Source organism: Lutra lutra, chromosome 1, assembly GCF_902655055.1.
Source record: "Lutra lutra chromosome 1, mLutLut1.2, whole genome shotgun sequence".
NCBI classification, from domain to species: Eukaryota; Metazoa; Chordata; class Mammalia; order Carnivora; family Mustelidae; genus Lutra; species Lutra lutra.
In genome coordinates, this window is record NC_062278.1 from 86,106,075 (window position 1) to 86,118,467 (window position 12,393).

At 44.4% G+C, this 12,393-nt stretch overlaps 1 protein-coding gene across 4 annotated transcripts in view; it reads left to right on the forward strand.

Annotated features, from left to right (window-relative positions):
• Positions 1-12,393, forward strand: part of SCHIP1 (schwannomin interacting protein 1) — a 127,428-nt gene that overhangs the window by 88,857 nt on the left and 26,178 nt on the right. For all 4 annotated transcript variants that reach the window (XM_047728928.1, XM_047728920.1, XM_047728945.1 and 1 more), the window contains one exon: positions 10,256-10,374. In XM_047728928.1, the coding sequence (XP_047584884.1) occupies positions 10,256-10,374 (119 nt within the window). The remainder of the gene's footprint in view (positions 1-10,255; positions 10,375-12,393) is intronic.

The window sequence follows — 12,393 nt, forward strand, 5'->3', positions numbered from 1 at the left end:
TTTACAAGGTTGTTTTAAAGTCAGGCAAACAGCCTTTGGGGGAAAGGTCACTTTCTGATGACTAAAATTAGATTCCACCTCGGCGAAGGAAGGAAAAGAATATACATCTGTTCCTATTCCTCGGGGGAAGGTCCTGATGGTAAGAGAGATGTTTCATTAAGGACCTCCGGTTTATTCAGTCATAGTAGTAAAACAGATCTTAGTATATAGGGAGGAAAGGCCGCACTGTGGCCGAATCTCAGGTGTGTATGTTCAATCCATTATTGTCCTGCTTTGCTCTGAGCAACCTCTGACCTTCCGGTAAAGACCCACACAGCCGATTGTCCTCAGGACCACGGTGGCATGCAGCATGGGACCCACGTCCTGATTCCTCAGCCATCACTCCTGAGAGCCTCTCCATGACCCTGGCTTTGTGCATGGGGCCAGGCTCGCAGAAGGGAGACCAGGCTTTGCCTCAAGGAGCTTACCGTCCACGTGGAGAGACACACCAACAAATAAGCTGACATGGGATTGACGCTGCCCAGAAGAACGTTCAGATCCAGTGTGGACCTGGGAAACGTGCCTCCTCTGATGTGTCAGGACCCCAGCAAGATCCAGCTTACACTGAGGGAAACTGAGAAAGGAGATGAGGAGAATTTAACATAGAATCCTGCAGAAGGCTGGCCGCCACTTGGTCCCTGAGCAGAGCAAACACAGGACGCAGATCTGTTCCCAGGCTGCTCCTTACAGGGGAAGGAGCTGCCGGACAGCCGTGTGTGGTCAGAGGATGGAAAAGCCGGCTTGCTCGCTTTGTTTCTCCGAGGTGCTGTCTCTAGTGTTGTGCATCCAATTATGGTGAAAGATTAGGGAGGAGCCCGTGAAAAAATTAAAAGGCTGGAAGGAACAATATTTAAAGTGAAGCCACAGCTGCGCCTCATGTTTTTTTTAAAAGGTGAATGGAAATGACTGCTTGAGATAAACTGCAATAAACAGGAACACAGAATGCCAGCTGCCATTCCAGACAAGAGCTCTGCCCTCCCCACACAATTACTGAGGAAAAGCAGCCGTCGACCTCCATTAACCCTCACGTCTTCCTGCCTGTAAGGGCTGAATACGCTTGAGGAACTCTGTTGAGTTACTGAACCCTGGAGCCTAGCCTCACCTCAGCCACCTGGGGACAATCTTTTCAGCTTTCTGGGCCACGGTCTCCCTTTCTTTCAAGGGAGGAATCAGCCTGGTTGGTCTCAGATGCTATAAATATGAAGCCTCCTGGCTTCTAGTTCAGGGTTCTTCCCATCCTATCCCCCTGCTGGCACTCCTCTGTTAGCCAGCCTGGTCAGGAATGCGTTGTTCCAGGTAACTAGATTTTCCAGATATGTAGCATGTGAGTTACCTGTGGGGGGGGGGGGGGTATTTTTTTGAGATGTAATTCATGTGCCACAAAATTCACAATTCCATAGTGTACATTTTGTTGGTTTTTAGTATACTTCTAAGGTTGTGCAAACCACTGCTAATTCCAGAACATTTTTTTTAAAGATTTTATTTATCCATTTGAGAGAGAGATAGTAAGAGAGAGCATGAGAAGGGAGAAGGTCAGAGGGAGAAGCAGACTCCTCGTGGAGCTGGGAGCCTGATGCGAGACTCAATCCCGGGACTCCGGGATCATGACCTGAGCCAAAGGCAGTCGCTTAACCAACTGAGCCACCCAGGCACCCTCCAGAACGTTTTCATCACTCCCAAAAAGAAACCCTGTGTCCATTAGCAGTTACTCCTAGTTCCCCTCCTCCCTCACAACCGTTAACCTACTTTCTGTCTTCATAGATTTGCCGGTTCTAGACAGTTCTGCCTCTCTTTTATCCATTTCTGCACTCTTTTCACCAGCTTACCCCAACCCTACCCTTTAATGTTAACAACAGCTATTGTTGAATAAGTTTCTCTCTGGGCCGGGCACTGTGCCAGGTACTTTCTGTATAGTACTTCATTTACTCCTTATAACAACCTGTAAGATAAGTATTACTATCCCTTCTTTCAGAAAAAGAAACTGAGGCTTAAAGCGTTTCTATAATTTGCATCCGTAAACGTCAGAGTCAGGATGTTAACTTGGGTCTTCTTGACCCCAAGTCCCCTGAACTCCCTGCCTCCTTTCTGGTCATGCCTGGGACCGATTCTCCCAGATCCTAAGTCCACCCCAACATGGGAAATTGAAGACGTCAGCTTCCTGGAAGGTGATGAAGATTGGGCTATTTCATAACCATGCAGTGGGTGTTCTGAACTGTTGTGTTTCCACTGTGATACTGAATGACAGTGGTGGTTTTAGAGACTTCTAAAATGTCATTTGCTAGAAAGAGTTCCCAGGCAACACTGCCGTGTGTTAAAAAGTAGTCTTAGTAGCCCATCATGTGAGAACCAGAAAGAGCTCAAGATACTCCCAGCAGGGCTGCCTGGGGTGGCTCAGTAGGTTAAGCGTCTGCCTTCGGCTCAGGTTATGATCCCAGGGGCCTGGGATCAAGCCCCACATAGGGCTCCCTGCTCAGCAGCAAGCCTGTTTCTCCTTCTGTCTCTCCTCCCGCGCTCGTGCGCACATGTGCTCTCTCTCTCTCTCAGATAAATGACTAAAGTCTTAAAAAAAACAAAAACAAGATGCTCCCAGCAGTTCCTGTTTGGAATACGCAGCTCACAGAGGAGGAAAACTTTAGTTTCCAACCATATCCCCTCAGGGTTTATGTTGAAACATTTCTACTACCTAGTCAACTTTGTGGATTGCACCTGGGGCTCTGTTACCTTCACCGGAGTTCCCATTCGGCCGGTAATTGGCTACTAAACCTCAGTCCTAGGTGTTAGGTACCTTTGCTCTGGTCCTTAACAATAAGAGTATTCAGGGACTGTTTGGGACTCTGCACAACAGCCCTTGTGTCCACGGGCTTCTGTTTCTGTCACCTCCCTGTAGCAGGAAAAGGAATGCAGTCAATAGGCAAAACCATCCTCAGGGTCAACTAATCGTCAACAAAAATCTCTCTCTGTACTCTGGACCGGCATCGCCACACTCTTAATGTCCGGCAGTTCTCAGAAATAGGCGTCAGAAGATCCTGGGCCCTACAGCATTCCCCTTGGGTGTCCATCCTGGACTTTAGGTCTCCAGGGCCAGCTCTCCTAGGACTCCTGATGCTGAGCAGGCTGAACCCAGGCCTCAATACAGCCAACAGCCCAGCCTGACATCTAGTCCGGAGAACTTGTTTAGGCAGATCAGTGCAGGGATACAAAGATGAGAGATTTCAACAGCATTTCAGGAAACCTTTCTGGACTGATTAGTGTAAGTGTCTGAAATGGAAAATATCAGAAATACAGACGGAAAAGAAAACGTCCAGAAAATGTCCATTCAGTGATACAGTGGAATGATACCCGGTTATTTAACCTCTGTTTCCACTAATAATTGCAAAGTTTTTTCCAGGGGATAAAATAAGATGCGAAAACTTGAAAAACCCTGCACAGTAAATTTGTGCACTTGACATCCAAAAGTGTACAGTTTGTCTTCGTCTAGAATGATGTTTTCCTATTTTGATCTTTCAGGAAACCCATGAAAAATAGTATCAGTATACTTGGGTTTTCTTTTTGTTTTTTGTTTTGTTTTTAAGAAAATTAATACAATTTGCCTAATGAATGATTAAGTTCTATACTTCTGGTTCCCAATATTTAAAAGCCTCTGACTCTTCCACATTGGAATGCTCCCTGTAAACGTTAGAGTAAAGCTGTCTTCCTTACGAGCTGAGGGGAGAAAGAAGAGTGGCTTCTATTTTCCGAAAGGAAGAACGCTTTTCCGTAGGGAGCTCCAGAATCCCATTCGCATTCCCTGGTGGATGCTGCTAATGGTGATGATGCCAGTATCACTAGGCAATAGATTGCACTGAAGCGAGGGGTGTGTTAATTGCTTCAAAACAGGCATCCTGGCAAGGCCTTGGCAAGGCCAGGCAGCTGCAGATGAAATCCACCTGGATCCAGAGTCTGTCCGTCCGCACGAACATGGAACATGGATGTGCACACAGAAAAAAACCCACTCTGTGTTCCATCTAGCTACTTGATCTGTCCAATTGCTTACAGCCAGGGTTCTCAAAGTATCTGAACCAGCAGCATCAGCAGCATCTGGGAACATGTTAAAAAATGTGTTTTCTCAGCTGCACCCCAGACCTTCTGAATGAGAAAAATAGTCTGTGTCTTTACAAGCCCTCCAGCTGATTCTCATGCATAATCAAGTTTGAGAACTACCAGTTTCAAGATATTTGTGACAGAGAGAGGGCCCCTGTGTGCGTGTGCCCGCCTCTGCAGTTCTCCATGTGGCATACTGGTGTTCCAGCAACCTCCTGGCTTTCTTTATGGGCCATGGGGGACCAGGGTATTCATCAGCTTCTGGAATAATGCAGCCCCCACCCCTATTCTTGGGAATGTTTCCTTGACGGTGATTCACAGGCACCACGAAGTGTGAGAAGTTCTGACGAGGCAGCAGATGAGCAGTGCAGATAGGAAGACGCCAGAAGGGGGGTCTTCCAGAATTAGAAGTGAATTGAGTGCTGAGAAGGCTAGCATTACCGAACAAGCACATCCAGGGGTGCCTGGGTGGCTCAGTGGGTTAAGCCTCTGCCTTCAGTTGTCAGGTCATGATCTCAGTGTCCTGGGGTCAAGCCCCAAATCAGGCTCTCTGCTTAGCAGGGAGTCTGCTTCTCTCTCTCTGTCCCTCCTTCCCATTTGTGCGCTCTCTTTCTCTCTCTCTTAAAAAAAAAAAAAAAAAAAAAAGCACATCCAATAATAAAAGATTATTTCTGCTCCCCTGGTGAACAAGTAAAAGTAAGAAACAAGTGGAACTGGGGAGGAGATCAATCCGGGGAGAAGAAGTTTGAGGGAAACAGTTTTCTTTCTCTTAACCCCACAGCTGAATCCATCCCGGCCAGATCATTGCGGCTCCCAAGCTCCCATCTGCTTTTATTCCCACAGACTGCTGTGCTGTTCACATCAGTCGGGTCCTCTGATTTTCTAGACCAAACTTCTTTAAACGTCTTCTTCCTTTGGAGAGTTTAAGGAACTCCTTCCTTTTCATCAGGCCCTTTCCGGCTACGTGGGTTTCATCATCTGTGCAGGAGGCAGAAGGAAGCAGCTGTTTGCAGTGTCCTGAGCACCAGCTGGGTTAGGTCTAGGATGTTATTTCCCAAAGTGTGTTCCTGAGAGGCCTGGTGGCCCACAGCTACCCCCACAAAAATACAGTGTGTCAAATTTTAGAAATGCCCAGGATACACCCAGTCTTCCATTTACAAATTTATGTGCAGGTTAGCATGTGAAAAGTCTGGGTACCCCCCACTTCAGAGACCGGAGACAATAGGCAAGGCCAGAGGAGTGGACTTAGAAATGGGATCCATGTGTAAGGGACAGGCACCGCCCCTTCCTGAAGAAAGTGTGGAAAGAACTTGGGGACACACCACATTTGGAGAGGGACAATATTGACTCAAGCAGAACATTTTGCTTTTTCTTTCTTTTACCAAACACCCCTCTTTGTTCTTATCAAGCTTGGGGAAAGGCAGCAGAGCAGGAAGGGCTGAGCATTGGCGTTTAGGGTCTGAAAGTGCTCAGTGGTCTGCGTTCTGAGATGGTGGTTCACGTGGTGCCCTCAGAAGCCATTGTGAGTCTTATCTGCCCAGGCCCAGGGGGTGGCAGTAGGGAATTCGGCAACAGGCAAGGACAAAAACTCACTGCCTATGGCTGGACAATGGTGAATTTCTAAGTACATTTTTACTCTCCTCTTGGTCTTGAATCTCACAGTGATGAGCCACTATTCCTCAGTTGTGCTTTTGCTTTTTGTGAGCTGTTATCCATTGTCCATATTTTCCTTTTGTTTTAAGAGGGTAGTTCCCAAGACCGTTTTAGGAGTGGACATGGCTGCATATGCCATAAGCCCAGCCAACAGTGTAGTTTTGAGTCAGCCTCTTCCTTCTCCTGTACACTTCCCTATTCCTCACACTGGGGCACATTTGGGCTTCAGGAGGTTGGAGGACATCATTGCCCTGCAGGTATAATTCCTTAGAGAACAAAAGAATTTTGAAACTCTCTCACCCCTAACGACCCCCCACACATACATGTGGGCAACTGAAAGGGAAATAATTCCAATTGCTGAATTTTAAGAGAAAAACTGTTCTACTAGTCAGTTGAATCACAGATCCCTGAAATCTTAGGAATGGCATTTGTTCCAAAAGGAAGATGAAGCAGTGGTATCAAGGAGAGTGGCTCTGATGAGAAGGTATTCGTTTTGTAGATATTTGTGGTTATGATTGCGCCTTGGAGTGTATGTTTTCTGCTTTTCTGAAGCACCTCACACCCCTTTCTGGAAAGAAGTACATCTGTAACTCATAAGTCCCACATCATATCTCCAACATGGTGCCCACCATTATTTGCCTGGTCACCTCACTCATCAGTGTGGAAGGGCAGAAAGATCTGGCACAAGAAAGATGAACTTGAATCCTAGGTCTTCTAACAGGAGGGTGACCTTCCTTCACCCTCTAGTCCCTCATCTTCAAAGCAGGAATCCTTGGAGGATTAACCATAATAACTACCATTTGTCACACATTTACATTACTATCACTGCTGCTAAGCAATTTCCATAAATTTCCTCATTTTTCTCCCAATATCCAGTGAGCTCTTTTACCTCTGGACTGGGAAGGGCTTTCCAAGCACAAAGCCATCAAGCGACACTTCAAAGAAAGCAAGCTATTGACTTAACTAAATTAATACTTGGATTTAAAGTCAAAAGGACTAATATGCTTAATATAAAAATTTCAAAACTTCAGATCTTTATAGAAAAATAAGCAATGCTAGAAGTAATTCAAAGAAAAGCAAGTAAAGTAACTTTAAAAATCTAAATATTTAATATCACTGGTAATCAATTAATATAATTTTATTATATTAATAAATATATTTAATTATATATAAATTAATATAATTTTGCCTATCAAATTAAAAACAATATTTTCTTTTGCAGTGAAAATACTCAGCATTAGCTAGGATATAGTAGTGAAAGCCACACCCTTTTATGTTGTTGGTGGGCATGTAAATTGGAACAGCTTTTCTCTAGAGTAATGTGACAAAATGTGTCAAGAGCCTTGATAAATGGTCACACTCAGTTGATCTGGTAATTCCACTTCCAGGAACTTATCCTGAGGAAATAATCAGACATGTGGTCAGGGATTTATGTAAAAATGCTAACTTCTCTATTATTTTTCATTGATTACAACCCAAATGACTAACAAAAGAAGGTAACTCCATAGGATGGAATGATATACAACCATTAAAAATTTTGTTTTAAAGAATATTAAATGATATGAAGGAAATTTTCAAAATGAACGAACAATATTATCTCAATTTTATAAAAAGAAAAAAAAATACATAAGCTAAAAAGAACTATGCCCCCAAACCCAAAATGTTAGCAGTGATCTGTGTCTAAGTGGTGGGATTGTGGGTGATGTATATATTATTTACACTTTTCTTGATTTGTTCAGTGGGATCCAGAGAAAGAGAGAAGGGAAGTGTGCGGGATTGCATATTATAAAACAGCGCTCTTCAAGCTGGTCATGAAATAGCTAAGTAGAGAGAATTGGAATTAATGTCAACAGAAATAGTTTTAAGGCCTTCTCCGGGATTGATAGGTCTAGTGTACCAAGTAAATCAGGAAAGATAGACATGGAATCAAGGGTGCATGCACACATTCACACCTGGGATAGGTTTTTTCTTCAAATAAAATCTCTGCCAGACTAATGTGGGACACCAGCATATTGTCAAACATTAGTCATTAACATTCATATTACCTGCTGATCCATTTTTTCACTCCACAGTTTTCTGACTATAGAGATTATTGGGTGAAAATCTCTTTTGTATTTTATGTGAATTAAGAAATAGGTTCACTAACTACACGAAATCTGCCCAGCAGATACTGGGATTTTGAAGTGAACTTGTAAAGATGTCAGATGATACCAAATGGTTCTGTTTGGGCAGAACCATCACAAGTACCAGCCTGCATATTTGGTAGGGTGGGATGCTTTAATTAAGGTTTCCAGCAGCGCAGCTGTAAGACATTAGTCAAACTAAACCCCTCCTTGCACCCCTTTCCAACCTTACAGTTACTTTGTTACTTTTTCAGGGCTGCACCTGCCCAGCAGACCGTATATCAACATGGCCTCTGTAACTATGTAAAGGGGCCTTCTACTCTGTGGCCTGCACACAGACATGCACACACACGCACACATGCGAGCGCTGTAGCTCTTCAGTATAACACAGCTCCCTTGGTACATGCCAAAATGGAGGGCTATCCAAATAAATAGATACAATCAATAAGTGTGAGAGTGGAAAGAACGCTGTGGTTTCCAAGAATTAAAAAATGTTAGGGAAAAGGAGAGCAGAGATGTGCTGTCCTTGAACTAGAAGTTCACAAACCAATTAAAACCAAGTATCTGCTGGGACGCCTGGGTGACTCAGTTGGTTAAGCATCTTCCTTCGGCTCAGGTCATGGTCCCAGGGTCCTGGGATCGAGCCCCACGTTGGGCTCTCTGCTCAGAGGGGAGTCTGCTTCTCCCTCTCCCTCTGCTCTTCTACCTGCTTGTGTTCACTCTCACTCTCTCTCTCTCTCTTTTTCAAATAAATAAATAAATAATATTTAAAAAAATAAATATCCGCTGGTGGAGCCTGGGGTGTGTATTTTACACTTGACCTTAGCCAAAAGACCAAGCCGCTGTGGGAGTGTGTATTTTAAATTCTGATGCAAACTGTGGAAGCCGGCAGCTGAGAACCACTCTCTCAGCCGCACTGTGCGGTCATGTATTTTATTCTGCTCTGTCGAATATGGTATCCCACCAGCCCCCGAGGGCTGCGGACCTCATGTCATGCAGCTAGTGTGACTGAGGAGTTGAACTTTAATTAATTAATTTTTAATCTAAATGTAAATAGCCACATGTGGTTAATAACCACCACATTAGAGCAGCCTTAACCTATCCTGCACTGCCTTCACTTGGGCTGGAAAGAGGCCGCTCTTGAGCCCACCCTTCCGAAGGGTTGTGTGCTTGGCCGCTGACACTGGGATGCTCAGAGGATGGCTCGGAGCTTCGCATGTAACTTCTGGGTACTGTAACCACAGCTGTGGCTCCGGAACCTCCCATGGAGAGAGTCAAGGGCCATCCTAGCCACGCTCAGTCACGGGCTCTGCGTTGGGTAAGGTAACATGCTTATCGTCTTCAGCTCAGAACATCCGACAGTGCTTCTCCCGCCTTCCATCATCCCGCAGAACAGAAAACCAAGCTCTCGCTCTCACCCTAGGATTTCTAACTCATTATGTTTGTTTTTGTAGTTGTTTTATTTTTAACTAAGGAAACCATTTCTAATCTTCTCCCCTGTTGTTTAAAGGGTATAAAAGTTCAGCATGGTGAGTTTTTATGGGACTTTTATGGGAAGCCAAGTGTTGTAAACATATCCAAATTATCACAGTAGTGTAGTTTCCCACATCCTTTTGCTCTGCACACCGACCTGACTTCCCTTCGAAATATGAAACAGATGCGCCCAATTAGAATTCTCCAGCTATTCCAGGAGGGTGTTAGGGTGTGAACCTAACACCTCACACCTGTGTTAGGGTGTGAACCCGGTGAGATAAGGATAACTCTTGAACAGACCGCCAAGACTGTAAGCTAGGTGCAGGCAGGGGCTGCGGTCCTCCAGCCTGGGCTGGGTTCCACATCGTAATGTGACACCTGCCATCTCCTCGAGGCCCGGTGCGTGTTGGCTGAATGAATTCATATTCTTGCGATGGAGAAAGTGGGCTGAAGGGACGATATACAGAAGAGAGAAGACAAGACCCAGGGAAAGGCCACATTTGGCATAAAGGTGATTTGATTTCGGGCAAAGTACTTGTCCTCCACGACTTTCCTCTTACCTGCTGTCATGTCTAGCAGGTAGGAAGAAGAAAGTTTGCAGCACCCCATAATCTAGTTCTCTTCCGGTGACGACCATTTAGTACCACCATGATGATTTCCCAGACCGTGATCATGAAAGGCTCTGAAGGACTAAATTGTTTCCGGAGGTGAAGCCAGGAAAGACTGGGTGTGTTTCAGGCCTTGGTAATCACGCGCTCCTGTGCCGTGGACTCTGGGTTTGGTGTTTCCTCTGAGGTTGCAGTTCTGAGAAACTTAGTAGTTGGACAGGCTGTGGTTGTGATGTATCTGCCTGCTTATCAGCACTTTTTATTTTCCTGAAATTTTAGGCACAGAAAAATGAGAGAGAATCTATCCGACAGAAGTTGGCACTGGGAAGTTTCTTTGATGATGGCCCAGGAATTTATACCAGCTGTAGCAAAAGTGGGAAGCCAAGCCTTTCCTCTCGGTGAGTGTTCTTTTGAGTTGATTTTCTGATATGTCCCTAATGGATTTTGCATTCCGACCATACGTTTAATAAAAGATATCTTTTAAACCCTTGAGTGTTTTCCCCCCGTAGTACTACACCTTTATTTGGATTCTAGACAGCCCCCTTCCCACTTGTTGGGTTTGCTTTTTGCTTTTTAGTTTTCACCCAGCCACTTGAGGTCATATTTCTATATTTCAGTTTTTTTCCCCTAAGCACAATTCTGATTTTGCACTGTGATGGGAGAATCAAGCCACACTCTTAATCAAGCCAGCTGATGCTTAGAGAAGTGTGGCAAACCACCAGAATTCCCATTAAGCAGTCCCAAAGCATCCAGCATCCCCCCGAACCCCCGACACATTTGATTGAAATGAATACTGGTAACTGAGAAATACAATTCCCACTTTGATCATTCGATGTTTATTACAGTACTTAACCTGTCCTTCAGGCATTTTTCCTTTATCTTAATTTATTTCAGATTATCATTGCTCATTTATTGTAATTTATTTCAGGAGACCACTGATCATTTGCATAGCTTTTAATTCCAATTAAAACATATTAACATTATCATTTTACCTAGAAAACAAGGCTATAGACTAGAGATTCCCAAACTTTAGTATGCATGTGAATCACTCCCTATATAAAATACGCCTATATTTACCATGTTAAGCCAGGGGTGGGAGATGCATGATAACATTCATGCATTTATTCAACCAACAGATCTCCACTCTCTCCTTCCTGTGATGCCCAGAATTAGACACTTTAGTGTCTATTTAAATCTATTCTATCTGGCTTTCAATAAGCCTTGTATTTCAGTCTCTTCCTTAGAGACTCCTCTGAATCAGCGAAAGTCAGAAAGCACACACATGCTCTCATATATGCACTTACAGGGGTCACCGCTGTGGCTTCATACGTGGGGACAGAAGTGGCGGAATCCTGGCGTCTCCTGCTCGGCCGGGTGCCAGCTGTGTCTCCTAGGATTCCCTCACTTTTCTCACATGTCATTCCAGAGCTGGAAGGCCAGCCTTCCCTTTGAAGGAAAGCATCTCCTTCCCTTCCCAGTAGGATGTGGCAGGGGGAGCTCTGGGGACCAGCAGACTGGGGATTAGCCCTAATCAGTTTCTGATTTTGAGACTTTAACAGTTTCGTTGTACCATGCCTCAGTCTTTGGAAGATGAGGGTATTTGACCACATAGATCTCTACTGCTTTTCTCTAACATTCCCCAAGGCACCAAAAGGTCTTCTAGAAGCCCCATCACTCTGCTCAGCTAAGTCACATTCATCTGGCCCAAATGGGAGGTTTTGTTTTTAAAATCAAAGTCATACACACACACACACACACACACACACACACACACACACACACACGTACGTAAGACTCTGAAAATAGCATTAACAATAACTGTAAGATGTATAATAACAACACAAAATACAAGTTACAGTCCCCTGTCCCATCTGTCTCTATCTTGTCCCACTCTCCAGAAACAATAACTCTCAACTCCTTCGCTGTTTCTTCTGGTAATTTACCTACACATCTCTAAGTAGAATGCTTATTCTCTTAGTCTTTACATAACCATTTACGGACTACCAACTATAAAAAATGGCGATTCACATCTTTTACAGACATGTCACTGTAACTCCCCATATTCTCCCTTTGTAATTATTTCATAATTTGTTGTCAAATAATGGTCGATTGTTTACATTATTAAGATCGTCAGTTCTTTACACTGAACCATGTAGTAAACGGATTACTTGAGAAACATCATTGTTTGTCCTGCAATGAAGACTGCCCCATTTTTCCCATTGCCGGGGCACGGTTTTGGCTGCTGTATTACCTTCCACTCTGTGAGTGTATCACACTTCATTCAGCCCCTCTTCGGACTGTAGGCACTGAGTCGTTTCAGAGTTGTTTTGCTCTTGTAAGCAGTGCTGCTCATAAACACTCTTGACCATGTCTCCTGCTGTCCATGTGCAAGTGCTTCTCTTTGGTGCCCATCTAGG